The following is a 23,458-nucleotide window of genomic DNA, read 5'->3' as shown; positions in this document are numbered from 1 at the left end:
AATTCAAGGAAAAAGATGCGACTTTGCAGGATATTTTTCTGGTCATAGAGGGCAGAACAATGCACGCGATGATAAATATCAATGGATTCCTTCATGTGATATCCGAGAAGATCGAAAAGCTAACGTGTTTACCGTTCACGTGGCAGACAAGTCGAAGCTGCTTCGGACTTCGAATCCTAATTCCAACGAGAAGAAGACTTCAGAAAGACTCCCAAGTCCCAACTTCACAGTCCTCTGCTCCTCGCCAGCCTCATAAAAAGATCGCCTTTTCCGTTCCACTTTCTCTCGTTTCTTTCTTTTCTTGACACCCTCAGATTCGTTCTGCTCGCTCGTCTTTTCCGTTCATGGGAACTTCTCTTTATTCGCAGCAGCTACTGAAAATGCATCGCCCACCTCTTTGCGATTCTGATTCTGCTTTTGCTACCAATTTTGCTCCTTTGGCTTCGTCTTCTTGTTCGGGCATTGGAGCTTCTCGCGGGCTTGAAATGGGGTGAGCCTTTCTCTTTCTTTTCGTGTTTAGTTGCTTCTCCTTGATCGTGCGGATGTGTTCTTGATGGGTGCTTTGGCATTATGAGTCCCATAATGCCTCTGAGTTTTCTTTCTTCCGGTTGGATGTAGTTTTTCAATGTTTTAAGTAGTCCAGTTTGATGAGATTACTTTAAGTGAACAATAGTTCCTTGGTTGTTAGAAGGAGGTAATATCGTATTTCCCATGATTTCACTATGTTCGCATTGTGCTGTGATAATCTATAAATATATTCGCATATTGTGTGCCTAAAAGTGTGGGGGTTTTCTAAAATGTGAGCAGTGCTAACCTGAATTCTATTGTTCGATCTGTCGTTAATTTCTCTTGATGTCTTACCAGATTGAAACTGAGTAAAAGCGTATCCGGGGGCAGCGGGGGAAGTCTTTCCAGAAAGGTATTCATCAAAATTTCGTGTCTTTTTCTTAAGATACATTTTCTGGTTTGACAAGTAGAGTTCTGTGTTTCATTCCGAAGTATGTAATGGCACATCTTGCATAGGTCAGACAAGGGAAGGTGCACACCGAGGAAAGGCTAAAGTTTATGGGCGTCAGGCTCAAGAACGCGTGCTCGAGGTGATTATCCATTAAAATTATGCATATCTGCAGCTTTTACCTGCATTTCCAGGTTGCGTCTACCTGCATTTCCAGGTTGCTGTTACTGAAGTTGATACATGTGGATACACATAAAAGTGAGGAGGCTTTGTGAAAGTTTCAGCTTACTTGGGATTTGATTCGAGTTCTGCTACTGGAAATGAATTTTTGTAAAGAACTTGCTTGAAGTTCTTTTACTCTGTTAGCTGCATTTTGCACTGACAATTGTGGGAGGCGCCATTGTTTGTTATCTTGGCTGGACTCCAAAACTTAGCCTGACAGTTTCGAAAGGTTGCTCTGCTATGGGATGATATTTCTATTCTGCGCAGTATAATTGAAAACTTAAGGGAAAAATATAGTACTTATGAATAGCTTCAAGAAACAATATCACTGGACTTCTTCCCACATTGCAGAGCTTGTAAAACTTGAAGTACTTACTTTAGCTTTCATCTGATTGATTGAGTTAGTTTAACATTTCATCTGATTGATTGAGTTAGTTGTTGTTTTACAATGAATTACCCCTCCACATGTTCTCTACCTTATTTTGTTGTAAGTATCTTAGACATGTTACTGACCACATGGGCAATCTGATTTGTGGATGGTGTATTTCCTATGCTTTTGGCTGAATATCATCTAAGTTCTTAATCTGGAACTCATTCTTTTTAGATGAAATAACTTCATTTCACCCCAAATAGAAGGTGTAGAACTAAATTTTCATGCAAGAGAGCTTTTGATATAGGACAACGAGTTCCGCAACAAAGAACAAATCTTTAGGCTTCACATCGAACCTAGGTTTCTTAAGCATCACACCTAAGAGGAGAATTGCATTGCACATCATCATCAACTCCAGTGAAAAGAAAGAATTACAACCACGTAAACAGACTCTCTAAAAGTTCTACTTTCAGTTACAATAGGAAGTTTCCAAGCAAGAAACATCATTGAAAATAGATAATAAGAATTAAATACTCCTAATTTATCCATGGGAAGAATCCTTGTCCTAGGACTCTTATTTGATTTGGAATATTACAATGGTTGATCTTTGCCACAACTTGGCAGAAACGTCATCAGTTGAACAAATATCATCTTGCGTGATGTTGTTGGCTGCATCATTCTCCCCTGGTGGCAGAAAATTCGTTCTCTAGTTCGAAAGTGTTGAACACTTTAATTTAGCAGCTTCATCCAGAGTTTTTCCCTCATACCAGAAGAGGTTCAATAACAGCGTGCTTTGAGAAAAACTTCCAATCAAACACCTTGTGATAATTAAACTTGGATGGTATCATGAAATCCATATCCTCAATAATGCTTGCGTGATCAGCCACCTTGAAATTGTGATTCCCAACATGCTCCTTAGTTGTAAATTGATAAGCAACATGGCCTTGTTCTCCATACCAGAAGCACACATGATGTGAATCGACTTCTATGCTCAATTCACCAACATTTTCAATCTTCTCTATGCAATCAACCACCTCATGTATTCAAGCTCTTCTCTCAATCATGGATTCTTGTGACACAAGGTGATCTTGATCAACAATTGTTTAGATTGTTTGGTCTCCTAGGGTGATAAACAACTTCTTCATTTGCTCTAATAACTCACCAAGTTTGTTATTTTGTTGCTTCAAACGCTCATCAATTCTGGTGATTGCATTCTCGTGATCTTTATGCAAAGTATCCAACTAGGATTTCAATTCGGCAACCTTCGAATTCAACTCAGCATTTTTCGCCATTGTGGTTGAACTTTGGCTCTGATACAAAAAATTGATGTCGGACGACAAGTCCCACAACAAAGAGCAAATTTTTAGGCTTCACACCCAAAGCTCTCATCACACCTAGAGGTTCCTAAGCATCACACCTAATGGAAAAATTGCATCACACAATCCCAAAGTAAATACTTCTAAAATTCAATAATCATACCACAGACTCTTGAAAAGTCTCCTAGTTGGAATAATAAAACTTCTAAGCAAGAGACATAATAGAAACAGGAAACTTGATAAAATCATAACAAGAATCAAATCCTAAAAGATGTAATATTACGAATTTACCTATGAGAAGAATCCTAATCCTTTAGGGCTCTTATATGATTTGTGAATTTGATGCATTGTAGAAACGTCAATGTTGGAGCAAATATCATCTTGCATGATTTTGTTGGCTGCATCAGCTCTCGACATCTCGAGTTTATAATTTTTTTTCTGATTTAGGTTGCTATGGCTACATGCATTCTCTTGTGGCTTATAATAATTTACTACATACATGGTCTTGGATTTTTAGGAAGAAGCCCCAGAAGTATCAGAGATCCAAAGACCATTCAGAGTTTTTCCAGGCCAGGCATTTCCATTAGGGGTATCAGAAGTCGATAATGGAATCAACTTTGCTATATTTTCGCAGAATGCAACTGCAGTAACACTTTGCTTATCACTTCCCCAGAGGTGAGTGAGAAGGCATTTACATCTTCCCCATGCAATTGAACATTTCCCACAATTTTATGCTTTCTCAGTTATCTGGAAAGATAATTCCATTTCATGATCTACAACAACTTTTGGGAACTTTTTCCTTCAATTTTTCTTTTCTCTTTGGGTAAGGCCTCATAATTCCTTAGCATATACTTTGTCAATAGCTAGACTTGACAGTTGCAGATAGTCTCCTCAACTTTCTGATTCATCTGTCTCTATAGACTGATTTTTTTTCTCGAATACAATTTGTTTTCTATTTAACTTCAGAGAGTCAGTCTTGTTTTGCTGCGAGGTGAATTATGTTACCTCTCCTTTCCTATCAAAAGGGAAGAAAGAAAGAGATTTTAATCACAAATTTTGTAATTTTTCTGACTGAACTAGATTTTGCCATTTGTCTGATTATATCCTAAGGAGTGAGTGTTTCTCATTCTGTCATTGGTTTGCCATACTTTGTGCTTCTGGTTGGTATTGTCAGTGGGAAGGCTAGCAGAGTGGATCAGGAACTTATTGAGCTAGCTTTGGATCCTCACAACAACAAAACCGGAGATATTTGGCATATATTCATTGAGGTAGTCCTTGCTATGCTATTTTTTCAATTTTCTCTCTTTACAATACATTGACTTGAGTAAATAGCTTCTGCGTCTCTGTATTCTGTTATTATGGGGTTCTTAGCAGCTATGTAATTGGACTTTTTGTACTAAACTTTAAGCATTTTCAGTCGAGGTACTGTCATACTTATATAACATCCTTTTTGGAAATTCAGTTCCTGTGTCTTTTATATTTGTATCCAAATTCATTTGGAGACGTCAAGATTTTGTAATGGAACTATCATGTGGCTATCTCTGATTACGTCGCATCATCTTCCTTTGGGGTTTCTAACTGAAGATGAACGGAGGGGGTATCTGCACAACTATGAACTTTGCAAGAATTTTTGTTCCTTGGGTGAATAAATGCTGTGTTCATTTATCATATAATTTACAAGCACGAGTTTTTAGGTTTTGCTGCATAAACAAGAACCTATTAGGCTTTTTCCACTTATCCATACTGAACAATTTCATACTGCTATTTACCAAAAAAAAAAAAACAATTTCATACTGCTAACATTACATGTACAGGGTGTGCCTCGGAGCAATGTCCTTTATGGTTATCGCATGGATGGTCCACGAGGTTTTAATGAAGGACATCGATTTGACCACAATATTGTGCTTATAGATCCTTATGCCAAACTCATAGAAGGTCGTCGGTTTTACGGAGATACCAGCCATAAGCTGTCAAAATTTCTTGGAACTTATGACTTTGATAGTTTGCCTTTCGATTGGGGAGAGGACTACAAGCTTCCTAATATACCTGAGGTACGTTGGTTGTTTCTACGGTGTTGTGAGTAAAAATCATCTGACATCTTAAGTTTATTTGCACACTATTTCTTCTTTCTTCCGTCTTATGTCTATCCTACTTTACCACCTGTGGTTAATGAGCATAAACAGATTCAAAACATCTCTTGCCTCTATGTTGCTGTAGGAGATTTTATCATAATAGATGACGGAGATGTTAAAATTTTAGCAGTTGTTTACTCCGTCACTTTACATCTCAATATCTACATTCTGATACTTGTTTCTTGCAGAAAGATCTTGTTATATATGAAATGAGTGTTCGTGCATTTACAATTGACGACTCCAGTGGGCTAGATTCTGATATACGTGGAAGCTATCTTGGAGTTATTGAAAAGGTAAATACTGAAGCAAACTGCTGTTTTAGAGTTCAAATTTGAAGTGTTGGGATGAAAATTGTGATCCAATTTCAATAATGTGCTTTCAGTTATGACAGCCTGAATACGTTGCAGATATTAGTTATTGCGGCTACATTGGTGGTGGTGGTTTTCGCTGTTAGCAAAATAATCAAATACATGGGGCTGGAAATATAACTTGTGCTGCAGCTGTTAACTGTACTCATGTCTGCTATTAATTATTAAGGAATTGCCATGCATTTGAAACTTTAAAAGAGGAATTTTAGATGCTTCTATGGTTTTTATGATTTTGTATGCTAAACTCGGTGTAGTTTTAGACAGAGATAATACTTGGGGCTTTCTGTCTCCTTCTTTCCTCCAAAAAGAAACCTTTAATGGGTAGTTTGAGGTTTCCTTCTCAACTCACCACTCTTCTATAAATATCCTGAGCAATGTCTTTGTATGAACTTTTAATGGCGAACTTTTTAAGTATCATCTTCATGTTTCCATGGTCTTTTTGACAATATATTTTTGTGGTGTCTCCAGATACCCCATCTTTTGGAGCTTGGAGTAAATGCAGTGGAATTGTTGCCCGTTTTTGAGTTCGACGAGTTTGAGTTTCAAAGGCGAAGAAATCCGAGAGATCACATGGTAATATAATAATCAATTGCTCCATGCAGTATAACTTTCTTGTATATGATGAGTAAACTACATCATGGGCATCTCAAGCATAAGATAACTTACTCTTAAGATGTTGTTACTTCACTACTACTGCTATCCACATATTTGTACAGAATGCATATGCGTAATGAGGTTTTACGGGTAAAGGAATGTTATTTGTGGCAGTAGATAAAGTGCCACATATATATCTGATAGGGCCATGTGAGTTTTTTGTTAGTTTTGTCCGCCAGATTGCTGTGATTGGTAAATTTTTTTTTGTAAGTATAGTTACATGATAATTATCTATGTAACTGGGATTATTGTTTTCTACCTCCTTACCCTGACGAGAAAAACGATCTTTTCATCCAAAGCACTTTGAAATACTACTTCCCCATCATTGGACCAAGTCTTTCTTCAGATGTTAGATAGCAAGGCTTGTTTTAGCACAGACAAGCATACTTCCTTAGCTGCCATGTAACCTGGGTGGGATTCTATTATTTTGCTGCCATGTATTGTTTCCCTTTGCTTTCAAAAGTTTCTGTTCTCTTGTGCTGCAATGTCTGTGAAACGTTGTGTTCCTACATCCCAATTGCGTCGCGTACTAAATGATCTGTTTCATGATGCATGAATTTCCAAGATTAATACTTGGGGATACTCTACCATAAATTTCTTCTCTCCCATGAGTCGCTATGCTAGCGCTGGTGGAGGACCTGTTAATGCTTCCCAAGAGTTCAAGGAAATGGTCAAAGCTTTGCATGGTGCCGGCATTGAGGTAAATGGTACCCCTTTTGCCTAAGTATGGAATTGCATGTACTCAGTGGTTGTTTCTTTTTTCGATCTGTTTGCTTTTGGAGGTCTAAGTGACTTTCTACCTGCCTATCATCTTTGCAGGTCATTCTGGATGTTGTGTACAATCACACTAATGAGGTTGATGATAAGAATCCTTATACAACTTCTTTTCGTGGAATTGATAATAAGGTGACTATTTTGAATGTTCTCTTGAAGCTTTTACATGGCTGTGCAATAATTGTCATTTTCAGCTGCAGGTACAGTTGATACTCAGCCATTTTCTATGTATGATTTGTCAGCAGTTCAACGATTTGCAAACAACTGAATCTAGAATATATTGAGTTATGCCAATCAATTTTTGAGACTGCTGACATGGGCATAGTTTTCATCCATGCACACCCGGAGCATGTTGGTGGTGTAAGGGATGGGGGAAGTTTTCCAAGCTAGAGGAGTAAAGAGATCACACCATAGTGTTGTAGGACATTTTCTTGAATAAGGTGATGTTGGGTTTGAAAAGGGGAACAAAAAACTATTCTGCTGATATACCTTACTGGGGAAGCTCCCATCAAACTTGCACCAAACAATTAACATATCATCATGTGCCAAACAATTAACATATCATCATGTGGATCTGTGCTAATTTGCTTGCAAATCGCTCAAGCTAACCATAAAACTCTACTTGCGATCTCTTCCAAAAATGTTTGAAGCCACTGGGAAGAGGCTCTTTAGCAGGATCAACTTTAGATTTAGGAATGACGATTAAGGATCTTTCACGTTTCTCTCAAAGAAATATCTCTGAATATTGTTGAGGATTTTTGCAACCGATTGCCAAGAAAAGAGCGAAATGATGGGGTTCTTCGTTAGTGGTGATCACATCAAGGCCCATAATCATAGTTCTAAGTATGACCTGACATTTGTGTTGTTCAATTAGTTTTTCCTTTTCTCATACTTTTGCTCTAAATTGTAAGCATCATATTCAATGTTTTCTAACATATGTTTCCCACTTCCTTAGAATTATCATTATTTATGGACAGGTTTATTACATGTTGGATTCAAACGGCCGTTTGCTGAACTTCTCTGGCTGTGGTAATTTATAGGCCTTACTGATTTCTTTCTTTTCCTTTTAACTGCGTTGCTTCAGTCCAGTTGCTAGCGAGGCAAATGTTTGCAATATGTCCCTCTTGCTTTCCTGCTTAAATTCTATGTCAGTGTATGGTATTTCTAGCTGCAAACTGTTTATTGTGAATGCAAATTTGACTTTTCAGTGCCGCTGCTTGTCTTTCTCGATTTCTCGATAGTTGCTAATAGATCCAAACTTTAAGATGGTTCGAAGAGTTTTATTAATGAGCAAGAAAGAGGGACAAAAATAGTCTACTTGAAACCTTTTTCAGATTGAGCAGTCGTATAAGTAAGTTTCACATGATCAGAGGCTGTATGTGTGCTGTGCCTTTTGAAATTATTTTAATTTTACGACGGAACTTCCAGTCCATAACAATCTTTAGAGTGGTTGTTTCTTTTTGTCTACCGCCTTTTATTCGGATGATCTGACATAGCTTTTCACAAGAGTACTCAACCTGGTACTGTCCAGGGTAACATTCAAAATGCCATCCCAAACAGAATTTGAATCTCTAAGAGCCTAGAAATGCACTTTCCTTGTCCAGGCCACTAGACATTACCTACAATGCAGAGGGTGGCGTCAGCTTGATTTTCCCGGATTTAAAACTACAAACTCCTTGGTCCATTTAATTATCTCTGCTGGTTGTGGTTCAACATGGGGAGTGCTTAATGGTTGACTTGGTCTGTTTCTCTGGAAGATGGGCTTCTTATTAGTCTGTGATCATACATTTTGAGTAGCTTTGCACAAAATTTATTGCGAAGAAGTTCCAGCAGTTCGTTTATGTCACTTTTTTGGAGCAAATTGGTGCTTGTCAATGTGGTCGTGTATAGCTTTTTGTTTGGATATTGCAACTCTCTTGTCAGATATAAGTTTGCAGGTGAGTCTTAAGTACATTTTTGTACATGGTTTATTGGAATAAATGACGGTTGAATATGAAGTCATCACAAAGTTCTAAATACATGAAAGAAATGTGAATTTGGGGAACAATTTTTTTCAACAGCTTTTCTTTGTGCTGGGAAAGCATTGTTCGCTATTGTATGTGGTGCCAAACTGCTTCTGGATTTTTTTTTTTTGTGATATTTTATAGTACATCTTTGTGGATTAGAAGTTTGAATCATCCCTGGAGAAACAAAGTCTATGGCTGTCAGAATAACACATCAACATTGTATTTGTCTCTCATTTCTCTCTGAGCTACACAGAGCACTGTAATTTTGTCTTAATGGCTATTCAAACTTGTCTTTGATGACTTTTGGTTCCTATCATAATGTCATTTTAATGTTCTCAGTTGCATTAGTTTTGTTCATCTACAGGAAACACGTTAAACTGCAATCATCCTGTGGTCATGGAACTGATTCTTGATAGCCTAAGGCATTGGTGAGTTTAAATTTCCCAAAGCTAAGAACATAAACGATTAAGCTTTGTAAAGGAGCTAACATATTCTCTAGTTCAAATATTATCCTTTGTTGTATGAATCTTCAAATGTTTCTGCTGATATGAAACGCAAGCGATGCATCTCAATAGTGAACTGCATATATATTGAGAGCTTGAGACGCTTAAGGATCAATGTTACTGCGTCTAAACAATGATATTTACTTACTGTAATCCCTCCCCATGCAGAGTTAAATTTGTCACTCAAATTTTTCGAAATATCTACAGACCTAAAATTTGTTACAATATCTGATGTTTGAACTTTGGTTGGGTGTAGAGTCCTAAAGTAATACACCTGCTATCCTCACTGGTACAGCTGGTTTAATTTCACTCACACTTTTAAATTTCACATGCTGCAAATCTTGCTGCTTGACTTCGTATCGTGGAATCCTGTAATGATTTTATTTGTGGTCTTACATCAAAATCCAGGGTTACCGAGTATCATGTGGATGGATTCCGATTTGATCTTGCTAGTGTCCTTTGTCGAGGAACAAATGGTTCTCCCATTAATGCACCTCCACTAATTAGGGTAAGTACCTATGACATTACTTGGTCAGATAAGGTTATTGTCTGATTTTTTCTATTTGCACTTGGATGCCCATTTCAGCAAATTTTCTTTGGGTTTGGGAGTAATGATCTATGTTCTAGTCTCTGTTTAAAGAAGGATTGTATCTACTTGAGAACGGATGTTTATATAGGTAATTTGCAACTTATCTGAGTCAAAACATGGGGCGTAGATGTTAAGAGCACTTAAATATTGGGATTATACCATAAAGAGTACCCTTACTTTTGAAACTACTATTTTACACCTTGCGTTTTGTTGCTTGGTTCCCGCTTTGCACCTTGCTGTTAACTAATTGTGGTTAACTCTGGTTAATGTAGTCATGGTACTTGCCAAATTGCCATTTTTGTTCAAAAAATTCTGCTTCATCCTTAACTTAGCAAATTAAGGCTCATCAAGTCAGAATTTCTCGCTTCTGACTTCTGAAAAAGATGTTGGCCATCTATTATTCATATTCCTTTTACATAACCCTTCTCTTTTGTGCCTTATTTCCCAACATGGCTGCATACCTTCATTTGTCACTTAATTGCGCAAGATTTTTCTGCTTCACGTATAAGGAAAATGAACGTTTGAACTTGCATAATCTTCTCACTTTCAAGTTATCAAATTCAGAGTGTCCTAATCCAAGTTATTGACATATCTATTCACTCGATTCAAACAACAAATCCCACACAGAAGCTGTTATGTGAGCCCTAGGACTGCAAGATTGAGGATGAAAACTTACCAAAGGGTGATTGTTTTCCTCCTCTATTTTCCTTCAATTTAATCAGAAAGTGGGAAAGCGACTGCAAGAGGCGATTTGCAAGACCAAAAGCATGAGAGACGAAAGGCACAGAAACAAGCTCGTCACCGATGGAGAGTTTATGTGAAAAAAAGAATCATAAGTCAGAGAGAGATGGAAAGAGATGGAATAATCGAAGAAAGACGAGTTTAAGATATAAGGGCAGAATGGTCTTTTAATAAGCCCATTCAGTTAGATTAAAACTGCAGTTAAGTCACAAGGTGCAAACTTGTAGTTTGTAAAACAGAGGGACGTTTCTGGTATTGGTATGAAAAGTACGGTATCTTTTGGTACTTTCCCCTAAATATATGGACCACATATTCATTAAAGAAACTATGCTTTTGGAAACAAATGGTTGTGCACTCAACTTTAACATTTTTTAATTTCCTTTTTTTTTCTGTTTATTTTGTTATAGTTTGTTATCTGTTTGAACAGAAAGGAAGGTAAAAGTGCAGGAGATTTGTTGCCTAGTCATTGATTTACTAAAGTGTGCATTGAAAATGTGTTGAAGTTTCTCATTTTATCACTGTTGAATGTCTAGGCGATTGCAAAAGATGCTATATTATCAAGGTGTAAAATTATTGCTGAACCATGGGATTGTGGAGGCCTTTATCTTGTCGGGAAGTTCCCAAACTGGGACAGGTATTGATTATTTTTTTATCTCACTGATGAAGTAGTAGCTATTCCTCAAAAAATTTGCATCTGCTAAAATTTAATCAGCATTTTGCTCAATGGTAGTTTTCTTTGGGTAGAGCTCATTTGTATGCTACTGTCTATTCTGCAATAGCTCAGTCAGGGAGGGAAAAAAGAAGGGGTATCAAATAGCGAGAGATCTTGGTTTATCTATGCATGGGATATTTTTTATGCAGATGGGCTGAATGGAATGGAAAGTATCGTGATGATATAAGACGATTTATCAAGGTGAGAAAGCAGAAGAAACTCTACTAGCCCTGTTCTGATATTCTAATACATCAGAGATGAAAAAGGAAAATGGAGAAACTGCCAAAAATGTAGAAAGTGCAGTGAATTTATGCCGAACAACTAACTCATTCCTGTCATCAAATATAATGGAGTGCTGCAGTTAGTTTCATGCTTGACTTTCAGAATGAGCTGTGGGCAAATATGGTTTGTCTTAGCTTCGCATGGGCTTGTTTGCTATATTATGGCTAGTTTAGACAGCCATAAGTCAGATGAGCACCTAAGGTAGATTACAGATTGGGCTTAGCTTTCTTTGTGCACACTACTTGCGTTTTAACATTGATTTTTTGCACGGAAGGGTTCCGAACAAAGTGAAGATTTGGTGGATGTAACTCTAGATAGTTGGATATATTTTAGTTTCCTCTATGCGAGCGCATGCATGGAGAGGCTGCTGGGTGTGGGTACCTTGAACTATTATATGTCCAAGGTCCAATTTTGAAATAATTTCAGAAGTTAGAACATTCTCTTATGCATTGCTGTTTCTTCCATATATAGTGCCTTAAATTCGTAATTATGCATAAGCAGACTTTGTTCTGATTAGTGCATATCTTATTGGTTCTCTTAAAGATTTTTCTTAATAGGGAGGATGTTGAGATTTCTGTTTCTGTTTTCGAACTTGTTTGATATAGGGTGACCCTGGTATGAAGGGGAGTTTTGCCACTCGACTTGCTGGATCTGCTGACCTATATAGAGTATGATCCTATTCCCGATCGTATTTGGCATACTCTATGTAATATGCTAGATGCTTCATATTTCAGTTTCTCCTTTGTTGATAACCAGACACCTAATTCACTGATGGATGGGTTTCGTAATTTACCTGCTAGTCTAATGCTCAACTATCTTGAACACACAGCTTGATTTTCATTTTTTTTTTTCATTTTAGGCTTGTTTTTTCGACTAAAATCTAGTGAAGGCATTCCTTCCAAAAATTGATTTCGATGCATCGTTCCAGAGAACAAGAAACAAAGAGTTATGTTTGTGTTCAACTTCAATTGTTCCTCCAATTGTTGAGCTGGCAAGAAGGTAAAGGTACTTGAAGATGAATAAGAACATCTGATTGAAAAAACTATCTACTACATAGAAAATTTACAAGTGCAGACAGGAAAGGAGAAAATTTAAGGGCTTAGTAACTGAAAGTAGGAAACCGAACAAGAATACCATAACGGTTAAAGAACTGAGAATCCCCTGAAGAGAATCTATGTACAAGGTATAGGTACTTATTAATGATAGATTTGGGCTGAAAGTATATATGGATCCTCACGTGGCTTTTCCTATATTCTGCAGATCAATAAGCGCAAGCCCTATCATAGTGTCAATTTTATCATTGCACATGATGGATTTACACTGTATGATCTCGTATCATACAACTTTAAGGTAAACAGCCGTGATCTTATTTTCAAATGACACAAAGCAACAGTTTCCCTTTAACTGGTGGTTTTGCAGCACAATGATGCTAATGGGGAAGGTGGAAATGATGGAAGCAATGATAATTTCAGTTGGAACTGTGGTTTCGAAGGTGAGACCCGAAAGTAAAACTTTTCGCTTGCTCTCTTCCTAATATGGTACCCAATACTGTTGAGCTAGTTGTACTGCGAAGCTTGAAGGTTTGAGATACCAAAATTTGAGAAGTTTGTGATGGTATCTTTTGTAACCAAATTGTGTTATTCTTCAAGAATACGAGTTTTCTTTCTTCGTGAATGCAAGCAGAGAATCTTGCAGGAAAGTTCTCATATAGCACTGTCCATTTTGTGCTCTTCTTTGAATAGGAGAAACTGATGATGTGAAGGTCAAGGCCTTGCGCTCCAGACAAATGAAAAACTTCCATTTGGCCCTTATGGTTTCTCAGGTATAAACGTTTAGCATACATTCGGCTGTATCTTTTGACAATAAAGTTTCATGCCAGAGAAAAAGAAAAGGAAAAAAAAGAGTGAATCAAAAGGGAAAAGAACAGGTCTTGTCTTGGATAATGCCTGTGCCGACTGATGCTGATCATTTTCTGTTTTCCTTTGTCAGTCTTGAACTATGTATGTGTAAGATTAACTCCTCTTGTGTTTATTTTGGTAAATGAATTCAGGGAGTCCCAATGATGCTAATGGGAGATGAATATGTGCATTCGCGCTATGGAAATAACAACAGCTATGGTCATGATACTGCTCTTAACCACTTTCTGTGGACACAGGTGAGTTTTTACTCCAACTTTTACTGTTCTTGATTATGGCAAAGTTATTAAAGGGTGGTCTAAGTTTGTTCTGTGCAGTTGGATGAGAGAAGGACAAGTCAATTCAGATTCTTCTCGGAGATGATAAAATTCCGGCAAAGGCATCCTCTGTTTCGTCATGAAGATTTTCTTAGCAAAGTATGTTTCAGTAAATAATTCTCTCCTTATTTGGACTTTATTGCTTTCTCGAGGTTCATGAGATCTTAAATGCCGGCAGACTGATGTGACGTGGCACGAGGACAATTGGGACAATCAGGAAAGCAAGTTTCTTGCGTTCACGTAAGAAATAATTTAATTTGGAAGTAGCTTCGTACAAATGTTTGGTTCAAACGTTATGACGATGTTTTCTTTTTTTCGTTCTTTTTTCATTTGGGAATTATACTGCTGTTGCTTGTTAGATCATGATGTCCTGAGAATTCTCTCTGTCTCTGTCTCTGTCTCTGTCTCTCTGTCTCTGTCTCTGTCTCTCTCTCTCACACACACACACACACACACACACGCATTGCAACTTTTTCATCATATCAAAGCATTAAAATGACTGATGAAGATTGGTCATCAGGTACTTTAATCTTTCTCCATAAAGAAGTGTGATGTATGTCTTTAGAGACGATTAAATGAAGTGTGTTAACAGGGGACATGCGCATATAGAGCTGTGTCATATTTTTGGATTTTGTTTTAACTATATCAAACAAGAAACTTTTGCTTCTTTTGTTGTTTTGCTTTACTTTAAATTATAGTTGCACTTTCTGACAACTTTACCTATAGGCTTCACAATAAAAATGGAGGAGACATCTATATAGCCTTTAATGCTCATGACTTTTTCGTCAAAGTTGCAATACCGCCTCCACCGACGAATAGGTGCTGGTTTCGTGTGGTGAGTTCTCATTTTCTCTGCCTCTATAGAATCAACTTTATTTTCATGTCCTTTGTGACTAATAGATGCTCTGCCTAGTGTAAACTAAAAAAAACCAGACGAATTTACGGAAGTACAATTTTCTTTTGGAGGGAAACTGTAGGTCTTTTAAAATGAAGATTGTAGTATCGATTCCGTGAGAATTGCTTGGGGGAAGGTGCTGATCTTTCAGTTCACTCGGTGTGTCGATACTCTTTCATTTGATAGATTTGATACATTTTTACTTGCTGCCCTTCTTATGAAAATCTGTGAAATGAAAAGGGCAGTCTGTTCAGAGCTGTGTCACTATATTGCCATGAGTGTTAGTACTACTATCAGTGTCATTTGATGCTTGTTGTATGGAAGAATTCAAAAGGACTTACCGGTAGTCGCATCTAATCGTGCAGGCGGACACGAACCTCGAATCGCCCGATGACTTTGTCTCCAAAGGCGTCCCGGGCTTAGGAACCAAATACAATATTGCTCCGTATTCATCTATTCTATTTGAAGCGAAGCTGTGACGAGGTGTGAATTTGCGCAAGGATGAGTATAGTAGCTTTCTTTTTCCTCTATGGCGCGGAAGGAGTGATGGAGCACGGAGGTCTGTCTTAACGCAAAAGTCCTATTTGTATTTTTTGAGTGCGGTGTGATTTCAGTAGGTACTTGGTATGAGATATGATGTTAGTTCTAAGATTATGCAAGAATGATGGACACTGTACACGGCTGTACTACTTAGTAGTAAGGAAGAATTCTATTCATCCATATCCAAAAGTTAGGATTTTTTTTCGGTGCGGGTAATTTTCAGTAAGTTTCTGCGTGTGTCAAAATAATGTTGGTTAAAACAAATGAACTGACTTTGCAATTGCTTCAAATTTACTCTTATATGAAATTACCGGTCTATATTAGTGTTTTATTAACCTTTTTCATGTTAAATTACTGATTACTTTTCGGATAAAACTGTCATTGAGTTACTTACCATCATTTTTTTTTTAAATTTATCAACTTTTCTGTTCTGTTGCCAGTTTTGTTTGCCTTAGTTAACAATATTTTATATTACCAATATTGGGTTATTTACACAGGAAATTAAAATAGCAAACCGTACAGCATGCAACAGCTACGGATACAGACTAATTCTTCTTAGAGACTATCAACCTATAGTGGTGTGACTCGCCAAACTTTTTAGCCAGTAAATTACAATGCAGCATTGGGTTAGCGATCTCACTTCAATCACACTGGCATGTATTTGATTTTTTCAATGTCAACTTTCCTCAACCTTTACATACTTTTACTTGTGATTGTTCACAAAGAAATTATCAATCTTGATTAGAATGACATGGCGGCTTTTCTTTGATTAACTGACCGTTCGTTATGGGGTTATCAATTCTCATTCGAATTACTTACCAAATACCATTTTCTTTTAATCACCAATTTTCCTATCTTTTACCGAACTCATGGTATTATATCAAATTGCTAGTTTTTTCTTTTTGTTAATCATTGTCATATCAAATTAATAGTTTAAACTTAAGTTATCTATTAGTTTTTTTTTTTTCGATTGGATTATCAAACTTGTCTCCTTTACCATATTTTTTTTATTTTTCAGTTAGTTACCGACATTGGTTTTTTTAATTTAAATTTACTGAATTTTCTGCCAAGTTAATTAATTGAGAATAAAGCTGGTAACTCATCAAATTAATGTTGGTATTTCATGTAATAGTGGCTAAATTTAATGAGTCGGTAAGTAAGTTAAATCCAAGTCTTGTAAATAGTAAGCCAGGTTTCTTTGTTAAAGATAGGAGAAGCTAATAATTTAAAAAAAAGACGTCGATAATTATCTCAAATAAGAGTTACCAATCTAAAATTAGTTGGTAATGACCATAGACAATGGCCCGTAAGTACAGCAAATTAAAGTGGTAACTTAAGAGAAAAAAAAAATTAGTTCTTAAAAAATACCAAGTAAAGGTGGATGAGAGCTGGTAACCCAAAGTAGTTGCCAATTTTTTTTTATTTATTATCGGACATAATAAAATGATTTCAATTGACTCGACAAGCGGTTGCATGTCATGACAAGTGTTGGTCGAACCGTCCTCACTTTCTTATTAACTCTTTGGGTTGGTGGTTCCACCGTTGCCTCTGCCGGCGGAATCTCCTCTAAACTACAGTGTTCAAACTCCACGGAGGCAAACCTTCTTGACTCTGTCCGGCAGAGCAGTGCTTTTTTCTGTTCTTTTTTTGAATAGAGGGGAAGCAGTTGAATTAGTTTAGTTTTCGCCGGCTTGTTGAACATTACTTCTTGCCCAGTCCTTTGCTCCCAACCAAATGTCAGACGACTCTTTGCAAAATTAACAAAACCAAGTTGCGATGCAAAAACCACCGAGAAAACTCACAGTTTCTTCTTCCCTAGTTTGGAGCTTCACCTTTCAATTCCCACATTGAACTCCAATTGTCCAAACGCGAGTCCTGCAACCATGATGAGATATGACTTTGAAAGTTTCTCTCAACTACCGGCCATGTACGTGGGCTCCACGTGGCAGAATTTCGCATGGAGGTTGACTTGGTTGTTGACTTTGATGGTCTCAATTTGCTTCTATAAGTACTTCTCCACTGCATTCGGTCCATTTCAAACTCAAATGCGCCTAGAAACCAAGAAAAGCCCGCCCCCCCAAAAGAACCTAAACAGCCTGTTATGGCCTCCTCTCAGAAGCAGCTCTCTCTGTTGTTCCTCAGTTACGCCCTTCTGGCTCTCGTGCAAGAAATGCCTTGTCTTGCTTCATCTCGAAGCTCTTCTTTACTGGCCCTTACTGGTGATCGTAACCAAACGAGAAACCAGGAAGTGGAGGCACTCCTAACATGGAAGTCTAACCTAGATAGCGAGAGTCGCCACACTTTGTCCTCGTGGAATGGCAGCAACCCTTGTTCATGGCGCGGAATCGTTTGTGATCCTCTCGGGAGCGTTGCGAGCTTGAACCTTTCTGATTCTGCCATACACGGTACGCTCAATCATCTCAACTTCTCCCAATTGCCCAACTTGATCGCTCTAAAGCTTGCCAACAACTCCCTCTTCGGGAACATCCCTCCGAGCATGGCTGACCTTGGCAAGCTTACTCATCTGAACTTGTCTCAAAATAACCTTTCAGGAAACATTCCAACTCAAATTGGGTCCTTGCGATCTTTACAAATTCTCGAGCTTTCACATAATAATTTCACCGGCCGAATTCCCAAACAGATTGGTAGTTTGACCAACTTGTCGGGCCTATTCCTTTCATATAATAAGCTTTCCGGTTACATCCCTCGAGAATTTGGGATGCTCAAATCTCTCAATTATCTCTTCCTGATGAACAATCTCATTGGGGGTCCAATTCCTTCTTCCATTGGAAACATGAGTAGCTTGTGGGATATACGGCTTTTCAATAATCAACTCGTTGGGTCCATTCCAAAGGAAATAGGCATGTTGGCATCTCTAAGTCAACTTGATTTATCAAGAAATTATCTCAATGGATCCATCCCTACAACTCTAGGAAATCTGAGTAATTTGGCATTTCTTTACCTCTATGCCAACAAACTTTCTGGATCCATACCTTCGGAAGTTGGAGGAATGGAATCCCTCGTACACTTTCAACTGCTAGACAATGATTTAACAGGTTCTATCCCGACATCCATAGGGAGCTTGAACAATCTGAATGTTCTTTCCATTTTCAACAATGAGTTGTCGGGTCCTCTCCCATCCTCAATAGGTAACTTAAGCAATCTAAATGTTCTTAGCCTTTACAAGAATAAGCTTTTTGGTCCTATCCCGTCATCCATAGGGAACTTGAGCAATCTTAATGCACTTTCCCTTTACAACAATCAGCTTTCTGGTCCTATCCCATCATCCTTAGGGAACTTGACGAATCTTAATGCACTTTTCCTTTCCAACAATGAGCTTTTTGGTCCTATCCCATCATCCTTAGGGAACTTGAGCAATCTTAATACACTTTTCCTTTTCAACAATGAGCTTTCTGGTCCTATCCCGTCATCCTTAGGGAACTTGAGCAATCTGAAAGCTCTATCCCTTTACAACAACGAGCTTTCCGGTCCTATCCCGTCATCCTTAGGAAACTTAAGCTATCTCAGTGTTCTTTCCCTTTACAACAATGAGCTTTCTGGTCCTATCCCGTCATCCTTAGGAAACTTAAGCTATCTCAGTGTTCTTTCCCTTTACAACAATGAGCTTTCTGGTCCTATCCCGTCCTCCATATGTAACATGAGAAATTTGAATAATCTCTTCCTTTCCAACAATGAGCTGTTTGGGCCTATCCCGTCCTCTATAGGCAACTTGAGCAATCTGAATTATCTTTCACTTTCCAGCAATGAGTTGTCGGGTCGCATCCCGTCATCCATCGGTAATTTGAGCAATCTGATTGTTCTTGACCTTAGCCAAAATGAGTTGTCAGGCTTTATTCCGACAGAGATTGGAAAACTTGGGCTCCTTGTTCAATTGAGTCTACGTCTGAATAATCTAGGGGGCTTTCTTCCCATCGAGATAAGCAATCTTACATCCCTCGCATTCCTGCAGCTATCCGATAACCACTTTGTTGGCCAATTGCCTCAAGAAATGTGTAGTAACCAAGTTCTTGCAAATTTTTCTGCTAATAACAATCACTTCAGTGGACCCATCCCAAGAAGCTTGAAAAATTGTTCGAGTTTGTATAGAGTTAGGCTCGACAATAACTTGCTCAAGGGGCATATAACCGATGCTCTTGGTGTGTACCCCAACTTGGACTACCTAGAGTTGAGCAACAATGAACTTTACGGTGAGCTGCCGTCGATATTGGGTGAATGTACAAATCTGACGAGCTTGATAATCTCCAACAATAAAATCTCCGGCACCATACCACCTCAGCTTGGAAATATGAATCAGTTGCACAGACTTGACCTCTCTTCAAATGATATTGTCGGGAAAATTCCTAAAGACCTTGGAAAATTAAAGTTGCTGCTGGAGCTTTCATTAGACAGCAACCATCTTGCAGGCCACATCCCTCAAGAACTTGGAGCCTTGTCCAGTCTCCAGAAACTCAACATTGCAGGAAACAACCTGAGTGGCTCAATTCCTACACAACTTGAGGGGTGCTCCAACCTTCTATTCTTGAATTTAAGCAGGAATGATCTTGAAAAGAGTATTCCTATGGAGATCGGCAACCTCCAGTCTCTTCAAGTTCTCGATCTGAGTCAAAATTTGCTCAAGGGAGGAATACCCCAAAAGCTCGGGCTATTGCATAGATTGGAATTACTCAATCTCTCACACAATCAGTTCTCAGGTTCAATTCAGTCGACCTTTGATGGTATGGCGAGCTTGACATCAATCGACATATCATATAATGAGTTAGAGGGTCCTTTACCAGACATTCCAGCCTTTCGTAATGCTACAATTGAAGTTGTGAGAGGAAACAAAGGCTTGTGTGGAGTTATTGCTAGTCTCAAACCTTGTACTGGAAGAATGTCGAAAGGCAAGAACAAAACCAAAAGTTTGCTGATAATTTTGATTCCTACTTCAGGTTGCCTACTTTCGTTGCTTCTTGTTGTGGGAGCTTCAAGTATTGGATGTCGAAGAGTAAGGAAAACAGAGGCTAGTTCGGCTGATGGAAGCAGTGAAAATCCGTGGGCAGTATTGAGCTTTGATGGAAGAATGGTCTATGAGAGCATTATTGAAGCCACCGAGGAGTTTGATGCCAGGAACTGCATCGGTGTGGGCGGACATGGGATTGTTTACAAGGCCCAGTTGCAAACAGGTGAGATCGTCGCTGTAAAGAAACTTAAGGAAGCAGTGCACATCGAAATTGGAAGTCGAAAAGCATTTGAAAGGGAGATTCATGCTTTGACCAATACTCGTCATCGGAATATCGTCAAGTTCTATGGCTTTTGCTCAAGTTCTCGCTGTTCTTTTTTGGTGTACGAGTTCTTGGAATGTGGCAGCTTGAAGGATTTATTGAATAATGAACAGAGGGTGGCAACTTTTGACTGGAATAAGAGAGTGAATGTTGTTAAAGGCGTGGCTTATGCATTGTCCTACATGCATCATGAATGCTCTCCTCCTATAATTCATCGAGACGTGTCGAGCAAGAACATTTTGCTGGATGAAGAATATGAAGCCCACCTCTCTGATTTTGGCACGGCTAAGGTCCTAGAACCTTATTCATCTAGTTGGACTTCCTTTGCTGGCACATTCGGATATGCAGCTCCAGGTAAGTTGGTTCTTCATTTAAAACGATCAATTAAATCGCATTACCAAGAATTAGGCCAAACAAAGATATGATTTACAAGAAGCATAGAATTGTTTTTTGTGGTTTACCCTCTGTAGAGCTCGCATACACGATGGAGGTGAAGGAGAAATGCGATGTTTATAGCTTTGGAGTGGTGACATTGGAAGTAATCACGGGGAGACATCCGGGCGATCTCATATCGTCTCTCGCATCTTCATCTTATTCTTCATCAAGCAATTCAACAGCTTCACATTGGCCCCTAAAACAAGTTCTAGATCAAAGAATTCCGTACCCAGATGGTGATCTGCTAGGTCAGGTGGTTTTCATTGTAAAGATGGCATTTACATGCTTGAGTGCAAAACCGGAGCATCGTCCAAGCATGGAGCAAGTATCTCGAGAGCTATCGGCACGTAGGTCCTTAACGATAAGCGTGCTGGAGGACATTAAATTGGAAGAGCTAGTTGATCCTGGATGCTTCCCTTATTGAACCTTTGGTCTTTCTGTTGCAGGTTGTGTAGCTGAGTTCTCTCTTTTATCTCTCTCTTGCAAGACTGATAGCTACTATATCACTTAGAGTTCATGTGTAGAAATGCGCATGATATAAGTATTTATACGTCTCGTTTTGTGTTTCATTTACTTTGTCCAATATTTTGTTCACGTTTAGGTAAAATAAGCAATGCTAAAATAAAAATAAAAATAAAGACCTGCCAACGGAACGCCGTATTTGTCGCTTCTGCTATCAGCAAAATGCTTGTGCTTTTATACAAAATACACGTATACGTGTGATTCTCAATAAAACTTCCGTCTCTCACATATTTTCTGGAATTACGGAGAAGGGCTCGTTCTTTTCGAGTGAACCGGAATAAGAGTGTGAATGTTGTTGAGGGTGCATGCTCCCCTTCTATAATTCATCGCGACATGCTGAGCAAGAACGTTTTACCGGATGAAGAATTTGAAGTCCACGTGTCTGATTTTGGCACGGCTAAGGTTCTTCTAAAACCTCATTCATCCGATTTAATTGATCGGGGCTTTCATTGTAAAGATGGCATTTACGTGCTTAAATGCAAAACCAGAGCAATGTTCATGCAGCAAGAGTGTCAAGAGATATCGGCACGGAATTCGGTCGTGATAAGCACATCGGAGGACACGAAACGGGCAGAGCTAGTTGATCCTGGATGCTTCGCTGCTCGACATTTTGGTTAATTCTCTTCCAAAGATGATGTAACTCTACGTTCAGCCATTCTTTTCTGTCGTGTGTTTCATTCACTTGTCCATTGTTTTGGTTCACGTTAACTAGGTAATGCAATAAGCAAAGCTCAAATGTAAAGACCAGCCCATCGTACCCGATATTTGTTCGTTCCTATGTTGATAAAACTCTCATATTTTCAGATGAAATACACCTAAGTGCGTACTCTATAAAACTTCTGTCATTGACCCATTTGCTGGACTTACAGAAAAATGATCGTTGTCCCGGAGGGAACCGAAGTATTGCTCGTATGAAACACATGCCGTAGTGCACTAGCAAAAAATTCTGTTGTAATCTTATTTTTTTTTTTTTGGTAAGGTCTGTTGTAATCTTATTCTATGTCGTTTATTTAGAGAATTAACGATGTGATCGAAAATCATTCATATACCTGGAAAATTTGATTGTTTCATCTTACATATACAAAAACAAATGTAATATTCATGTAATTTGTCGTCAGATAACATAAAATTAGCAGTAAAATTCAATTATCGGATATGAAAATTCTAACATGCAACCCTTGTCCTAGTACAATACAACTAACGTAAAATCTTGATAGCATCATTTTATGGTTCTATTATAGCACTTTCAAACTTTTTTCACACTCTCTTAAGAAAAAAAATTAAAGGTATGTACATGTCCGTACCCTTAACCGTATGATTTCCATCCCATACATTACTAACAGAGGTTTAACCTAGCGAATAATTTTATAATTATATCCGTATGTTTCGCGGCACGAATTCTCAAAAGTTGTCGCCAATTCTTAAGATTTGGATTTTCATAATGCGCCATGCATGTTCCTGGAGCATCCTTTTGGGCTCCACTCAATAGCTTTGACACACCTAACCACCCCCACATAAATTGTCGCTATTCCTAAGATTTGGATTCAAAATTCGCAAACTTTAAGACAAACGACCAAAGAAATTGACCTCAAAACCATTTGTTTTAAATTGGTTATATCTTGTGGTTTTTTTTTTTTGAAATGATTTCCTCGTCTCAACGTTCTTGTTGGGGGTGGCACGACTTTCAACACAACCGTGGAAAGTTCACGAAATTATTAATATTAAAGTGGGCAATCGTTTTCAGAATCCGAAGTGCTTCACATGTCACAGCACACGAGCAGAGCAATAAAAATAAAGCCAACGGACGCACATTTTCTTCATAATGCCCACGACAGTCCACTTTACAAACACTAGATTACAATCAGACCCCCGACACTCACTCTAATTAAGTCTAAGGGCACAAACATTAGAATTGTTTAGACCGCTA

General features: G+C 38.3%; 2 protein-coding genes across 4 annotated transcripts; both read left to right on the top strand.

The window, feature by feature from the left end:
- The first annotated feature begins 31 nt into the window (after positions 1-31).
- On the top strand, positions 32-15,469 carry LOC115739636 (isoamylase 3, chloroplastic). Of its 3 annotated transcripts, none has more exons than XM_048274700.1 (24): positions 32-490; positions 865-919; positions 1,029-1,097; positions 3,381-3,538; positions 4,038-4,131; positions 4,678-4,914; positions 5,184-5,288; positions 5,832-5,936; positions 6,583-6,717; positions 6,837-6,923; positions 7,769-7,820; positions 9,162-9,225; positions 9,709-9,808; positions 11,164-11,264; positions 11,492-11,543; positions 12,230-12,292; positions 12,885-12,974; positions 13,044-13,116; positions 13,367-13,446; positions 13,675-13,779; positions 13,858-13,956; positions 14,033-14,097; positions 14,584-14,692; positions 15,118-15,469. In XM_048274700.1, the coding sequence occupies exons 1-24, from the start codon at positions 345-347 to the stop codon at positions 15,229-15,231; spliced, it is 2,358 nt and encodes a 785-aa protein (XP_048130657.1). In that variant the 5' UTR covers positions 32-344; the 3' UTR covers positions 15,232-15,469. The 3 variants fall into 3 exon arrangements, with proteins under 3 accessions (XP_048130657.1, XP_048130659.1, XP_048130658.1); XM_048274702.1 differs by lacking the exon at positions 15,118-15,469 and adding an exon at positions 14,746-14,769 and having other exon boundaries at positions 14,584-14,710; XM_048274701.1 differs by having other exon boundaries at positions 33-490; positions 14,036-14,097.
- Positions 15,470-17,393: 1,924 nt separating this feature from the next.
- On the top strand, positions 17,394-21,464 carry LOC115739468 (probable leucine-rich repeat receptor-like protein kinase At1g35710). The gene is made up of 3 exons (XM_030672577.2): positions 17,394-20,928; positions 21,045-21,334; positions 21,456-21,464. The coding sequence occupies exons 1-3, from the start codon at positions 17,394-17,396 to the stop codon at positions 21,462-21,464; spliced, it is 3,834 nt and encodes a 1,277-aa protein (XP_030528437.2).
- The last annotated feature ends 1,994 nt before the right edge of the window (positions 21,465-23,458 follow it).

This window comes from Rhodamnia argentea, chromosome 2 (genome assembly GCF_020921035.1).
Source record: "Rhodamnia argentea isolate NSW1041297 chromosome 2, ASM2092103v1, whole genome shotgun sequence".
NCBI classification, from domain to species: Eukaryota; Viridiplantae; Streptophyta; class Magnoliopsida; order Myrtales; family Myrtaceae; genus Rhodamnia; species Rhodamnia argentea.
The sequence above is the reverse complement of the archived record's forward strand: the minus strand, read 5'-3'. Positions and strand labels throughout refer to the sequence as shown.

Excerpts from the sequence above, each read along its gene's own strand:
- LOC115739636 (XM_048274700.1), top strand. The coding sequence starts at position 345 with ATGGGAACTTCTCTTTATTCGCAGCAGCTACTGAAAATGCATCGCCCA. Across the intron at positions 5,289-5,831 it reads ATCTTGGAGTTATTGAAAAG|ATACCCCATCTTTTGGAGCT; the intron begins GTAAATACTGAA and ends TGGTGTCTCCAG. Across the intron at positions 13,780-13,857 it reads ACCACTTTCTGTGGACACAG|TTGGATGAGAGAAGGACAAG; the intron begins GTGAGTTTTTAC and ends TGTTCTGTGCAG.
- LOC115739468 (XM_030672577.2), top strand. The coding sequence starts at position 17,394 with ATGGCCTCCTCTCAGAAGCAGCTCTCTCTGTTGTTCCTCAGTTACGCC. Across the intron at positions 20,929-21,044 it reads ATTCGGATATGCAGCTCCAG|AGCTCGCATACACGATGGAG; the intron begins GTAAGTTGGTTC and ends TACCCTCTGTAG.